This window comes from Lepisosteus platostomus, chromosome 3, assembly GCF_059453375.1.
Source record: "Lepisosteus platostomus isolate fLepPlt1 chromosome 3, fLepPlt1.hap1, whole genome shotgun sequence".
Taxonomy (NCBI): Eukaryota; Metazoa; Chordata; class Actinopteri; order Semionotiformes; family Lepisosteidae; genus Lepisosteus; species Lepisosteus platostomus.
In genome coordinates, this window is record NC_142613.1 from 9528187 (window position 1) to 9543672 (window position 15486).

Below are 15486 nucleotides of genomic sequence, written 5' to 3' on the forward strand. Positions count from 1 at the left end.
CATGTCTAGAAAATGCAGAAGAGAAATCTTGACTATCTTTCTTTTTTAAAGCTTGTTTAAAGGTTTTCAGTAGGATTATTATTCACCTATCACTTTCATTTCAGCCAATTAACATTTTAATTCCTTTCATAATAGCTTAACATTGATTATTCACCTTCTAAAGTCCCATCTTAGAGGTGCGAAAAAAAAATCTGTCAAGTGTTCAGTGCCTGCTAGGGAAAAGGGGGATAAAGATGGAACAGTTTCTAGACATATCTGTATACGGATTTTGTCAAGGGCCGTTTTTCACAAATTCACAAAAGCTCCAGTGAGAAGATAGTCTTTATTGAATGAAGCAAAATAATACAATGGAAAAATTTAATCACCCATACGAAAATAAATAAGTCAGTTACTTTGTCCTGGAGAGTGGTGATTTTATTTTTCTCATTTTTTTTTTGTTTTTGCGCTGTAAGGTATTGGGTTTGTTTTTCCCTTCACGCTTGTTCCAGGTCCTAAATTTTCTTTCCTTTCATAAAAAATCAAACATGACCCTGGGTTTTGGCACGGGAGATCGGAGAGCAGGAGACGAGCGATGGGGGGGGGGGGGAGGAATGGGGAAAGGCGTGGGTTTTTAAACGACAAGCCAGCGGCGATTTAAATCTCCGTCATTCACTACAGAGGAGGTCTGACGGACGGGAACTGACGCCACTGCCGAGACGCGCAGCCGTACAATTAGACCAATCTGCTGTGGCTAGATTGGACAAACAAAGGTTACAGCTTCCAAAAGCAGGGCCTTAGAAACGGCTTTAAAATCACAACTATGATAAAACAGTTTAAAACTACAGCATGACCCGAGGTTCCATCAATGGCGCCATGTCCTGCCAAAGGCTCATTGTACAGTTGATTATAATCTCACAACAGTATACAAGCTGCACTCCTGACGTAGAAATGTGTTCAAGTGTCTCTGTAACATTGTTTTGGTTTACTACTAACAGTCCAGAGGGAAGACGGTGCAGTAAGTAACTAATGACACAACCCTGGTACAGTGTCAGCAATCCCCCCTCCATTTTACTGAAGCTGTGGAGTTTTTAAGTTTAGGTTCTTTTGTGCATACAAATTCTTTATATCCTACAAACATACGTCGAAAAAAAAAAGACAAAACTGAAAAGAGAAAATGTGTGGTGATGAAGAAGTGGCAGATGTCACAGCATGAACAGGTAGTGGTCATACAGAGCTCAGACTGCACGGCCCGGAGGAGGGTGGGAGGGGTCATTGCTGCACGCCCAGAGACGACTAACTTATTCCAGATGCAGTCAGGCAGGACATCAGCATTGCACACCTACTAATGCATCATTATTGCTTTGGCAGTGGGCTTGGGGTATTCCGTAAGACGAGTGATCATGCAGCAAATTGGGTTTGAGTTGTCCACTTCGCACTGTGCAAATGCCACTATGATTACATCATGGCACAGAGGCTGACTCAGTAGCCTTGAGCTGTCACACCCTGCACCCTTCCCCACTTCGCATGGAGGGATGCAGTAAGATGTCTGAGCTGACCTGATGAGGGGAATAATTGTTTACTCATTGACCTGGCTCTCGATCAAGATAGGAGGAGGGTACAATCTCCGCAGTTTCACCCTTTCGGTACAAGCGTTCAGACAAGATAGGAGGGAGACACTCAGTGCTAGCTATCTCGGAATACACAGATACTCGACACGGTGCTTATTAAAAATGTCCCCATTTAAAGACGACACTGGCATGGATGACTGACTGCCTTAGAAGGTTTATTTTGTTTTCAACAGGTCACTGCAGTTCTGTAGTGTCGCTGGGTGGTGTCGTTCTCGTAGGGAGACGGGTGGCGCTGTGGGGGTGCAGCTGGCTTTCAGGGGGACGTGGGGGCAGTGCTGTCGTGTGCGTGCGGAGAGGGGACTGTGGGGAGGGGTCAGGCAAGGGCTGTTGCTCTGAGCGCCAGTATGGGAGTCCAGGAGCTGCGTGTGGGACGGAGGGGAGGGAGAAGACGGGGAAGGGCTGGGGCTGAGCCTCTTTAACCACAGCCTGGGGTCTGGAGTTGGCGGGCAGGGGGCTAGGACTGGCCTTTGAAGCTGCCCAGGTCCATGGCAGTGTCCAGGAAGCGCTTCAGCTCCTGCAGGTGAGCTTTTTTGTTTCCAGTGGCTGGAGCTGCAGCAGGGTCGCGACCTGCATACCTGCACAAAAACACACACGTGCACACGGTTAGGCCACATACACAAGGGATCTAGGGGCACAAAGATCTGTGAGCACAAACAATAGCACAAGAAATCATGCCACAGGCTAACGAGGCGATCAAAAGATAAACATACAGCAGCAGGCAGAGATGACTGAGGTCCAGTCTATAATATTTGCATGACCGTGAAGTAGGCCATGACTTCCAAACTAATGAAAATGTGGATGGATCTGGCATCTCTAAATCACTCTTTCTTCAAATTGATGCTTAACCTCTAGAAACCTAGTCACTGGAGATCAAGCCCTCGATATTTATACTGTTAAACATTGTGAATTACCAGGGAGGTCTGATCCTTTGCTGTCCCAGAAAAAAAAAAAAACTACCTCTGTATTCCATGTCACTTCTTAAAGTGTCCTTTGATCTAAAGTGAACAAGTGGATATCACCCTGCAACTCACAACTGGCAACCCACTGAAGCTAAGCAGGTGTGAGCCTGGTCAGTACCTGGATGGGAGACCTCCTGGGAAAAACTAAGGTTGCTGCTGGAAGAGGTGTTATTGGGGCCAGCAGGGGGCGCTCACCCTGCGGCTCATGTGGGTCCTAATGCCCCAGTGTAGTGATGGGGACACTATACTGTAAACAGGCGCCGTCCTTCGGATAAGACGTAAAACCAAGGTCCTGACTCTCTGTGGGCATTAAAAATCCCTGGGCGTTTCTCGAAAAGAGAAGGGGGTGTACTCCGGCGTCCTGGCCAAATTTCCCATCGGCCTTTATCAATCATGGCCTCCTAACAATCCCCCTCTATGAATTGGCTACATTACTCTGCTCTCCTCCCCACTGATAGCTGATGTGTGGTGAGCGTTCTGGCGCACTATGGCTGCCGTCGCATCATCCAGGTGGGGCTGCACATTGGTGGTGGTGGAGGGGAGTCCCCATTACCTGTAAAGCGCTTTGAGTGGAGTGTCCAGAAAAAGCTCTATATAAGTGTAAGCAATTATTATTATATTTTGGCAGCACTGTGTTGTAATTCTGCTTCTCAACAGCAGGGATCAGTAAGCTTGTCAAGACTAAATGCAAGTATGAGAGCAAAGCATGAGAAAATGCAGTATTTGGAGCAAAGCTCTGGCAAATCCCAGAGGAAAACCTGCTTTAGTCGTAAAGTTGTAAAACAAAATTCACCTTTTTGTGAGACAATGACCCAAAGCACAAAGTCAGAGCTACACTGGAGTGGCTTAGGAATAAAAAAGTGAATGTCTTTGAGTAGCCCAGCCTGAATCCTGTTGAGGATCTGTGGAAAGATGTTTAAACTGCTTTCCATACGCAATCCTTTCTGAGAATTTCATCATTTGAATGCTTTAAGTCATAACCAATTTGGCTACCAAAGCATGCCACCTACTGGCGTAAAATTCCTACTTCCCTAGAGAGGAGTCACTTTACACAAAACGTGCTTCTATCGCCAGCAGCTACATCACCCTGCAACTCAAAACTGACACCTGACTCTCTGTGGTCATTAAAAAAGGGCGTTTCTCGAAAAGAGTACGGGTGTTACCCTGGTGTTCTGACCACATTTCCCCCTGGCCTTTACCCATCATGGCTTCCTAATAATCCCCATCTCTGAATGGGCTTCATCACTCTGTTCTCCTCCCCACTAAGAGCTGGTGTGTGGGGAGTGTTCTGGCAGAAAGCTTTGAGTGGAGGGTCCAGAAAAGCGCTATATAAGTATAAGGAATTATTATTTGAAGTTGTAGCGTTTTTATAAAGGCTTGTAATGTATCAAATTTGTGGTGCATAAATGAATAATGAATCTTTTCTACAGACCAATTATCCAAACAAGTGTTGGGATAAGTTTAAAAATTCTATCATGTCTGTATATAAACAGGTTGAACATTTTTCTTTAGTTCTTTTATATATTTGAATAAATCACATTACCTGCTTGCTAACCCTTTTATATTATCACTATTTGAATATTGCTGAAAAAAGTGATCACCTGGTATGCTTACAGCTATAATTGGGCCCATTACTACTTGTAGTGGAGATAACAAGTAAAGAAAGTCACTGATCCAGTCCTGTTGTACCACTGGATACTGCAGCCACCCAGTTTAAGGGCAACGGTAACTTGGCTGGGATGTCCAGTCAGACACCGAGATGGCATTCAGTGAAAGACCCCTACTGGTAAGAGGAAGTGCAAGATGCAGGGAAAGTCTGCTTACCAGACTGGCCGCTCGCGACCAAACGTGGTGAGGATGCGTGGTTTGACGTAGTCGTAGTAGCCTTGGTTCTTGTGCTCCTCCTGACACCACACCAGGTCCGCCTCCGGGTACTTGTCAGCCTCGGCCTTCACCAGGTCGAAGGGGAACGGAGAGAGCTGCACAGAGAGTGAGGAAGCGTGGGACAGAGCCAGGGGGCAGGGAGACGGGCAGGGCGCGTGCGCAGCTCCACAGAGAAACAGGCCGACGCCTGGAGAGTAAAAGGCTGTGGAGACGGGCTGAATGACAGAGGGGTGGGCACACCCAAAGAGCACAGGAACTCCAGAGTTCAGGGAGCACCCAGGCCTTGGTTTAAAGCTCCAGGTGCATCACAGCAGCATGGAGACCCTGCTCTGTGTGCGTGGGTGGGTGGGTGTGCATGGGGGTACGCGCACGCGCTGGGTACAGCGTGCAGTGGTACCTGCTCCATGCGGGAGATGGCAATCTGGGACTCCAGCCCGCGTGCCTTGCGCTCCTTGGTCAGCTCGTAATACACCTTCCCCGTGCAGAAGAGGAGGCGGCGCACACCCTCGGGGGACTGTGCCGCCGGCCCCTCCTCCCGGATCAGTCGCTGGAAGTGAGTGCCTGGAAGAGACAGCACGCGCTTTCAGTACAGGCCGCACAGGGCGGAGGGCATGCAGGGGACCCCAGCTTGGTCTCACAACACCGAAGCCAGTCTGAAACAGGCACAGCAGCGTCTGCACTTTCTGCGATGCTTAAAGTAAAGCGGTTTGGCTCATGAACCTTTACTGCAGCACCAATGAAAGTATCCTCACTAGTGGTATCACTGTGTGGTACACCAATACTACCATGCGTGACAAAGACACACTACAAAGGGTTGTGGCAAACCAGAGGATTATAGGATGTGATTTACACCATCCGCTGTCGCAATAAGACCCAATCCATCATTCAGGATCCCAAACATCCCGGCCACAAACTGATCTCCCTCCTGCACTCAGGCAAGCGGTGCCGCACTATTAAAGCACGGACCACTTAGCGCAAGAACAGCTTCTACCCTACCGCAGTCCTCATAGTACGCACTCTCAACAGCTAACTGCAATGCCTCAGACTCAGTGCATGTCTGCATGATGCACTTTTTCCATGGACTACCGTGTTTTTTTCCACTACTACAGTATATACTGATGGAAAAAAGAAATGCAACACCTCCTCCTCCACACTCCTGCCCTCCTGTCTGCGTGGAACAGGCTAAAGAGTGACTCATCTGTGAAGAGGACCTGATGCAACTGCTGGCGAGTCCACCGCAGCCTCTGTCTGGCCCAAGAGTCGGGTGTGATGTCTAGGAGGTGTGAGCAGAGGGCCTCTGACAGGTCGCCTTGCTCTAAGGCCAGCAGCATGGAGCCTTACTGTCCTGTCACTGATGTGGGCACTGGTTCTGCCGGCAGTTTTAGCAGCAGTACAGGTGGCAGATCTGAAACGATCTCTCAGATGGACCAGTCTGACGTGTCGGTCCTGCTCTGGTGTGGTCACTCGCAGGCGACTGGATCTTGGACGGTCATCTGTCTTGCCAGTCTGCTGAAAACGTCTCTGTAGTCGGGACACAGTGGAGCAGCTCACTCCATAGTGTCTGGCAACACTGCCACTTGCCATGCCTGCCTGCAGCATGCCAATGGCCCTCTCCCTTACTTCTGGTGACAGTCGAGGCATTATGGAATACACAGAAAACTGACTCAACGTGGACTTTTTCTTGCAGTGACCTAAGCTTTGAATTAAGGCCTTTTTAAAGGTGAGCTGATCAGGGATTGTTCCACCTGGACCTTGTTGGGTAAAAGTGCACCTAACGAGCTTTCGTGTCAAGCTCGTTCAGTTGCAATGCCTCACTGCACAAGCTGTACTGCTGGTCAGAGGGCTTAAAACAAACTGACAACTTTTTGTGAAAGTACATAAGCGATAACTAGAGTATTCTCATTCCAGAAAATGTTGCGTCTCTTTTTTCCATCAGTATATATCATTCTCCACAACATATTTATTGATTTAAAGTTTGTAAGGTACTGTCTACATTGCATGGTGTTGTCTGTTGTACCGTGCCATTTGCTGTACTGTGTATGTCCTGAGAAATCGGTGCGAGTAAGAATTCCAAATTCTTCGAAGAAGGCTCCACAGCCGAAACGTTGTGTTTTCTTTCTTCACCTTTCAGCATGGAATAAACCTTGTACTTGTTCCTTTACATGTACATATGGCGATACGTTCCTCTACTCTACACATTTAAAATGGAGCTGCATCCCCTTAAATGGAGAGTGTCATCCATTGGACACTTTACAGTAAATATTCCCACGTGGAAAACTCCACAAGTCACAGGTAATGTTTGCCTCTCGTTATTCAAGCACAGCTCTGCAAAAAGACCCCCCAGCTATCAGCCCTGTGTCCAGTCTGGCTGGGTTCAGGGGAGCAGGACTCACCTGGCAGCATTTCATCAAAAGTGGACTTGGCCTCAGGGTGACGCAGCAGAGACTTTGGGGTGAAAACAATGAGCTGGGGAAAAAGGAAAGAAATTAAAACGTTTCAAAACATTTCATTTACGGTGTCCGTTCCTTACAAGAAGCCTCCATCAGGTAGCGGTGGACTGTCAATCTTGGGTCAGACTGCTCGTGCAGAGGACCTGCTTTCATGCAGCTAGCAGTTTGTCACGCTCACCCAGTTCCAGGCCTTCGCTAAAGCCTGGGCTGGCTCAGAAGGCTCTGCAGCAGGAGCCTGGCCTGCTGCCTGGGCCAGCTATCACGCAAGCCGAGGACGGTGAAAAAGCAATCGAAGTCAAGCGCTCGGTAGAGGCGTGACTACTGCAATGTGATCGTTAAGTCTTTTCCCACGTCGAACTTCATGGAAGTGAATACTCGAAACAGAGACGGTAAGCTGGGTCTCCTTTTTTTAAAAAAAAATACTGAGCCTCTTTCGTTGTTAGCCTGAGTAGCTAGCCCACAGAAGAGGAACGGGGTGCGAGCGAGTGTCTGTTATCTGAGACACTGTGGGTGGATCTGGTGCGCAAGTGCGGCGGAGTGCTGAGCTGTTCTGCAGCTCTGACAGAGTGCACCGACTCACTGGTTTCCTGAAGGGCAACAGGATCTGCCTCCGCAGCACGTGGAAATAGTTGGCCGGTGAGGAGCAGTTGACGACGATCCAGTTACAGTCGTACAGCTGACGCACAGCAAAGTCCTCGGTGACTCTCTACAGCACGCAAACAAAACCATTTCCGTAAAGCGATGAAATTCCAAACAACAGCCCCTCATAATTAATTCACCTGTCCTGCCTTCAAATCAGCATCCACAAGGGCCTGTTTCTCAAGGATCAGTTCATCATTTTAAATAAACGATCCGCTTCATTCAGTGTGTTAAGCAGGAGAATACGCCAGTTCAATTTATTCTGGGGACAATGTGCTCGTCTTGTGTATGACGTACCGGGAACACATCTGGGTCATCATTGCACATCTGCAAAAACCTCTCTGGACGAGCGGAGGAGTGCTCTGGGCCCTACGGACAGGGACAGCAAACAGAAAGAGCAGGAGAGAGGAAGAGCTGTTAGACCTTTCCTTTCGTTAGATACAAAAGAAAAACTTGAATCCTCACTTTAACTGGCTAAACCCCGCGAGAGCGCATCTGGTTGTCTCCATACTGCCTGGCCCCTAGAACAGAGAGGTCATGCTGTGCTGACAGCCTGTATATTAACATTGCTCGAAGAGCCCCTGGGGCGTGTTGCATGCTGGGTACCCTCCACTGCCTGCGAATGCAGCCTCCTCCAAGGGCGGTGGCGACTAATCTGTTAACTCGGGGTCAAGGAGGGCCATGGCAGGGTTAAGCCGGAGGGGCTCTTTGAGCGACGTCGACATTCAAACCTTCAGTCCAGGCTACGGCAGAGCAAGACCCAATCCCGGCGGAAGCGCATCCCAATCGAGAGCGAGCGCGGGCGGCGGTTACCATTCCTTCCAAGCCGTGGGGCAGCAGCAGGACGATGCCGTTCTGGCGCACCCACTTGGCCTGGCCGGGGCAGATGAACTGGTCGATGATGGCCTGCGCCGTGTTGTGAAAATCCCCGAACTGGGCCTCCCACAGGACGAGGGCGTTGGGGCTCGCCATGGCGAAGCCGAGCTCGAACCCTGCACAACGAGAGAGCGAGAGAGGAAAAAACAGAGAGGAGGGTGAGGAAGGGAGGGGGGGGGGATAAGAAACGTACAGAAGCACAAAAAAACGCCATTCCCTTGGGATTAGTTAGGTTTTGCTGGTTTTCTTTGCTTTCTTGTATACAGCTACTCTGGTGACTTGCAGGAAGTCTGCAAGTGAGAGAGACACTGCTTCTGCAGTTTCGCTCTCCTTTAAGGCGCTGCAATGCACCATATGGCAAAACCTGCAAGTGGGCGCACTGGCGAAGTCTGCCCATGTGTCCAACACTCGCTCTAGAGTGGAGGCAGAAGAAAGCTGGATATTAAAACAACTGACATTTGATTAGGTAGCTGTGTCAGCATACGTAGGCTGCAAAGGAACAGGTAAAGGTTTATTCCATGCTGAGAGGAAAAGAAAAGGAACACTTTTCAGCTCTGGAGCCTTCTTTGGGTGTGAAGAAGGTGTTTCTTCACCTTTCAGCACTGAATTACTTATTCTAATAAAACAACTGGTGATTCCAAATTGGTTGGGAGGATGATAAAAAACAGCAACACGTTGGCCCTTCCGCATTTCAAAAACAAGAGGAGGAAGTGCGACTCACCCAGGACACCGTACTCGGACAGGGAGCTGTTGCACACAGTGTAAGGGGCCTGGTTAGGAGAGATGTGGTTCATGGGGATACAGGTCCTCTTGTCTACATTCTGATCATGCAGTACATGGTGCCGATGGCTGGTAAGAGGCCCAGAGAGAGGGAGAGTGAGACAGCGATCAAGAGCAGCACGAAGAGTGTCTGTGCTCAGCAGTCCCAGGCAAGGCGAGTACTTGAGCCTGCCTCTCCTACCTGAAGGTCCCTCTCTCCACATCCTGTCCACTTAGCCGGACATGGATGCCCTCTTTCAGCAGAGAGCCGAAGGCCATGTACTCCGCCAGAGCCCAGTCCACCATGCGGTTCTTAATCATCTCCCCACGCCCCTTCAGGATACGGGTCAGACCTGCACGCACACAACACATCGTCCTCAGTTAACGGGAAACCAGCTCAAGACAGTCCAGACCTGCGACAAATTGATTTTGCCATCAATTATCAAACTGATCCGAGTTCTCGTATTTAATACATACAATATTTTATGGCTCTTTACATTTTCAATATGAGTTACTTAATCCATTCAAATCAGAAACAATTACATGAGACAGATTAACACTTAAGAGAAAACAAGACGAAGATGTTGTTTCTTGGGTGTTAGAAGCCCCCTAGCTACAGGTGTGCCTACCTCCATGGATGGTGAAGTCCTCGACGGGCACAGAGGAAGCCACCTGTCCAATATGACCGAGCTCCTCCTCGCTCAGGCCGGTTGATGGGCAGGTCATACTCTTAGGCTGGCCGTCCAGAGTGAAGAAACCTGAAGACACACAATGGAATCGGCAAGCAGATATAAGCACACATACAGATTACAGCCCTACACGACAATGCTTATTGCGCTTGCACACTGACAAGTGCCTGCTGTGCAAGATGGCAACAGACAGTTGCTCGTTCGCACATGCACACACGCATGCACGCACGCAAAGCCTTCTTAACAGCCCCCTCACGCAAGATACACACTCTGGTACACACAAACAGAAAGCAGGCACAGGAAAGCATGCTCAATGCACATTCATGTAGCCCTTCATTCCAAGCACCTGACATCAGTGTCTTGGCGAAATCTGTCCCCCTGGCTTTACCAACCATGGCCTCCTACAAATCCCCCTCTATGAATTGGCTTCATCACTCTGTTCTCCACACTGAGAGCTGGTGTGTGGTGAGAGTACTGGCGCAGTATGGCCACCGTCACATCATCCAGGTGGGGGCTGCAGACTGGTGGTGGTGGAGGGGAGTCCCTATTACCTGTAAAGTGCTTTCAGTGTAGGGTCCAGTAAAGAGCTATATAGTTGCACACTATATCAGTTAAAGGAATTATCTCAAACTGCTCCCACTTTATAATGCCAAGGAAAATCAGTACATCACAGTAAATCTCATCTGTTTCACACGGGAGTTACACTATCCTAGGATAAGACCTAACAAAGAACTTTCATCACAGGGAGAAAGTAGAGCTCACCGGGCCAGGGGGAGTCCAACCAGTGCTTGATGTGCAGGATTTTCTCGTCCTTGGAGCGTGTGTACGCCTCCTCACAGATCTTATCATACTTGGAAATTTCCTCCTGGAGAGGGGTGGGTGGGAGAAATGCATTATGGGTCACAGATGTCAGCTTGTGTTTATTCACAGTGCTCTGAGGTGCTTGCACAATGCCCATTCCTTGCTGACTGAACCGTCGTTAATGAGACTTACTCAAAATGAGTGATTGTGTCAACGGTGATATGCAAGTTTATCATTTTTAATGCAGGTATAATGAATAGCTACTGTCTGCGCACCTTCAGACCATCTCTCTTTGTCCATTTGTTAGGAGGACATTTGATACAGCATGACGTATACAACACACTGCAAGCTCACAGAACCCCAGCACCTCAGGACACTGTTGAGCAGGATGCTGTAGCCTTCAAACTAAACCAATCGTCCTTTATCAGATTTTAAACCCACCCTGTTAACTATATGACACAGCAGACCCCACCTGAAACGAGCGCCACGGAATCTGAAGGGCCCATCGTGCCCTCCAAGAACAGGCAGGTGAGCCGAGCCCAGCACACCGACTCGTTTCCTCTGGGAAACACAGGAGCCGAGCTCTGGGTCTGGTTCTGGAGGGGCCTCACCTCGTACTCTTGCCGGGTCACTGTTCCATCAGCAATGAGCTTCTCGGCGTACTTCTGAAGCACCGGTTTTTGCTTCTTGATCTGCTTGTACATCAGGGGCTGGGTGAACATGGGCTCGTCCATCTCATTGTGACCATTCCGCCTGTAGCACACCTGAGACGCAGACACGCAGACAGTCAAGACCACACAACCAGGCTCTATTGCACAGTGAACGTCAAATGAGCTGCGCTTTCACTGCATTTATTTAACTGGCCTAGAAAAAAAGCATCATGCAATTTCTGGAAACTGAGTATAAAACTATACTGCTCCCACTTCACTTAATCCAAATCTTTCCAGTTCTGGCACAGCAGAGTTAGAAGCATCTCTCTCAGGTTTTTCCAGCAGTTCTCACTTTCAGACCTGGGACAAATCAGACTTTTGCTTACATAAGCACTGGTAGCGGAAACACATTTTGTTTCCAAATTTCTGTACTGATCCGTTTCACAATAAAGAGCTTCACGCCTTTGTCTCATGAAAGACTGCATTTACCAGTCATTCACACTTAACACATAACGGGTGTCCTAAAAACACACGTAAACAGGTATGCTGGCAATCACAATTGTCATTTAGCAAGACTATCCCGAAATGCAGTGGAACTCATTTAAAAAAAGCCTGTTTGTTAAATTAAGAAGACTCCAATGAATACATTTATACCTTACAAGATTGTTCGAATCATTACAGCTCCCAGTACGTAAGGGTGCCAGGGCTAAAGAGCAACACACTATCACAGACGTTGCTCTCCTCCCCCCGCTGCCCAAGACGAGCGTCCCGACACACCGCTCACCAAATCCACCACCACGTCCTTGTGGAACGTCGCCCTCCACTCGGCCGCCACGTTACAGACGTACATCACAGCCTCGGGGTCGTCCGCGTTCACGTGGAAGATGGGGGCGTTGACCACGCGCGCCACATCCGTGGGGTACGGCGAGGACCGGGCCATTCGGGGGTCGGTGGTGAATCCGATCTGGGGGAAGGGTGTTTGTTTTTATGATCCGGGGAAAGGGAACGAGATGCTTCCATGGCAGAACGAGGCAGCGCGCGTTTTCTTTAGTTATTCAAAACAAGGCAGCAAAACTGTAGCGCTGTTGTGTGCATGCAGCATAACACTAGCACGAGATGGAAGAGACACAAAGCAGTAACTGTTTTGGCTACTGTTCTGCTGATATTACTGGCGCTTAGTTTAAAGGGGAACTGCAACGCTACTTTATATTTTGGGGTTAGAAAGAATCTGCACTGATAAGTGCATTTCAAACCATGATAAAAGCAAAATGTTCACAGAAACTTGTAAAACCTCCCATATGTATCACAAAATAGATGACATTTCCAGGTATGCGCAGCACCATGTTCTGTGATTCAGAATGAGGCAGCAAAACTTCCAGCGATGCGATATGAATACATCACTTTTAATACAATATAAATATTGCTCTTGACTTCAAAGACGGTTTTGTTGATAAATGGAACTTAACTCTGCATGCAGATCACGTTGGAAACTCTTTCCAGTGAAATATCTGCTGCACAACCTGTACTTATTCGCTTGTACATCACATTACATTAGTCAGTACAGGGAACTAGTGAGCAGGAAGGGCCACATCATGTCGCAATTCGTGAGAACTCTCACTCTCGCCTGTGGTAAGACCAGCAGTTTACAACACTTGGCGACCATAAATTACTTTCACAAAGTGCTTAATTTGAAATTTATACTGTCAATTATTTAATTTTGTTATTGGGATTTAATAAATGGTCTGAGAAACTGGGACTGCAGTTCCCCTGTAAATGTGGCAGAGACCCGTTAAGCCTGGAGACCTTGCAGCCCTGTCCGAGACTGACCTGGTTGTTGACCACGACGTGCACGGTGCCGTAGGTGGTGTAGGAGGGCAGGTCGCTCAGGTGGAAGGTCTCGTACACGATTCCCTGGCCAGCGAAGGCAGCGTCTCCGTGCAGCAAGATCGACATGACCTGGAACACACAGCAATGGCAGTGAGGCGGCTCCTCGCCACGTTCAGACAGGCGGCCAGCTGGCCTGGGACCTGGTCTCTACCCCTCGAACGCTCGCACCGACTTGCGACTGGATAATCTCTCACACACAGACGCCAGCCTTCTTGCATTCAGAGATCCACTCGCTCTCACAGAGTATTTAGAAACCGCCCCACACACTCGCAGGCACGGGTTAGGAAACAGAGACTATATAGTATCCGTGTCCATATCCGGACGGACAGACAGACACACACACGCGCGCACACACACACTCAAACACGTTCGCAGACAGCCCCGTCCAGTGGTACCCTCTTGCCCTCGGTGTCGCCGCAGTAGAACTGCTCGGCCTTCGTCTTGCCCTGCACCACGGGGTCCACGGCCTCCAGGTGGGAGGGGTTGGCCATGAGCGACAGCGTGATGTTGCGGTCGGTCACACGGTTGATCCGCCGGTGGTACATGCCCAGGTGGTACTTCACATCCCCTGAGCCCTGACAGGACAAGAGGGGGGTGGGGGGGGACACAGACACCATTGTAAAATATTAGCTTCCCTGCAGGTTTTAAAAGCCCTTCCAGGACTCTTTGTCCAGGTGTTTAAGTTTTTCACGGCTCTGCACATTTGCTACCATTCCCTGCAAAACATCACATGCTCCAATATCTTTAACACAAATATCACATTTTCCATGGCTTTATTACCTCCCTATGGAAAGAATGTTTGGCTGGTACAAGGTTAAGCTTTTCCCTAAGGTTTATGTGCTGCTGGGGTTGGTTACCATGCAGTCAGCTAGATTTGGACTTTGTGTGAGGACTAGGAGGAGGAGGATTATGAAAACCGAAGCAGACCACTGCCAATTTCAACATTTTCTAGGAGGGAATAAAGGCTCAGAAATGATTGCTGTAACTCGCCTCATCCGCAGCCTCCAGCTTGGAGTCAAACTGGCAGAAGATCTGCTCGAGCTCCTTCCTGATCACGTTTGCCAGGACATTCAGACGACCCCTGAGAGAGAGGTCAAAACATGGGTACACTGAGCTGGGATAAACAAGCAGTGAAGCACCAGAAAGGAGATTTTACAGGAACTATGATGTGGTCCAGTGACTCACGACTGCTAGTACTGTTCAAGGGGGAGTGTTTACTAACATACAGCGTTCACTTAACAGGCTATGACGCACGGATATGTAACACAATTCCTGATCGATTCACTGCTTTTTAAAAGGGTAAACTATAGCAAGATCTTCAATTCAAAACCGTCCCTTTGTAAGCTGCCAACTCGGGCTGTATTCTCTCTTGAGCCGAGTTCCAAAACCAGGACAACTGAAAGTGGCAGAGATGGCTTCACCAACCTGCGAGATTAATAATGAACTAAGTGGAATCAGATGATTCGAGCCCAGCTGCATCGTGCCGATCGCTGCTGCACTGACCTGTGGGACATGCCCATGATGACGTAGTCGACTCCGTTCTCGCTGGACTTGTCGATGATGGTCTTGAGGGCAGGGATCAGCGACTCGCAGCCCTCCAGGCCGAAACGCTTCTCCGACGACCACTTCCTCTGCAGGAACTCCTCGAACCTGTGCCGCACCGTGGTACAGAACGGGACACGTTCACACCTGCCAGCCCCTACAGACACATTTCAGACACCCTCCCTCCTGGTCTAGTCGGATCCCTTCCCCTCCTGGGTCGACGCCAACGAATACCGAGCAAGAAGGGCTCTTGTTATTACTGGCACGAATCAAGCCGAAGCCCTCTCTTCTGTTTGCACAGCTTGTGATTTTGCTGCCAAGTGAGTGAAGGAACACACCCTGCGTCATCTAATGAAATGTATGAGACTTTCAGACACAGTAAAACATTTAGAAGTAAATCAGGACAAAAAATGCAACCTGGTGCACTGCCACTGGTGTTTGCATGAAGCACTACTCCTAGAAAACAATCAGTGGAGTTCAAAAAGAGCCGTGCTGACAGCAGCATAAACGGGAGCTGCGAAGCGCCTGAAGCGTCTTACACAGCGCTCACCTAGTAGAGCGGACCATCCTGGCCAGCAGGGTGCGTTTCTCCTCCAGTGTGAACTGCATCACCCCTGGTTTCTCAAACTTCTGTCGGATCCACTGGCACTGCTCCAGATCATTGATGAACATGAACTCCACGCCGATGTGCTGGCAGTACGCCATCTACAGGCAAGAAGGAGGGGGGGGGGGATGATCACAAC

At 49.0% G+C, this 15486-nt stretch overlaps 1 protein-coding gene across 3 annotated transcripts in view; it reads right to left on the reverse strand.

Moving 5' to 3' along the window:
• Positions 1-308: 308 nt before the first annotated feature.
• Positions 309-15486, reverse strand: part of ogdhb (oxoglutarate dehydrogenase b) — a 49766-nt gene continuing 34588 nt past the window's right edge. For all 3 annotated transcript variants that reach the window (XM_088624349.1, XM_088624348.1, XM_088624350.1), the window contains 18 exons: positions 15294-15448; positions 14705-14851; positions 14192-14282; positions 13597-13776; positions 13142-13270; positions 12099-12278; positions 11276-11428; positions 10626-10728; positions 9804-9932; positions 9377-9527; positions 9137-9264; positions 8353-8531; positions 7837-7908; positions 7481-7606; positions 6844-6916; positions 4848-5011; positions 4391-4545; positions 309-2182 (listed from right to left, as the gene is read on the reverse strand). In XM_088624349.1, coding sequence (XP_088480475.1) covers positions 2062-2182; positions 4391-4545; positions 4848-5011; positions 6844-6916; positions 7481-7606; positions 7837-7908; positions 8353-8531; positions 9137-9264; positions 9377-9527; positions 9804-9932; positions 10626-10728; positions 11276-11428; positions 12099-12278; positions 13142-13270; positions 13597-13776; positions 14192-14282; positions 14705-14851; positions 15294-15448 — 2436 coding nt within the window. In that variant the 3' untranslated portion in view covers positions 309-2061. The remainder of the gene's footprint in view (positions 2183-4390; positions 4546-4847; positions 5012-6843; positions 6917-7480; positions 7607-7836; positions 7909-8352; positions 8532-9136; positions 9265-9376; positions 9528-9803; positions 9933-10625; positions 10729-11275; positions 11429-12098; positions 12279-13141; positions 13271-13596; positions 13777-14191; positions 14283-14704; positions 14852-15293; positions 15449-15486) is intronic.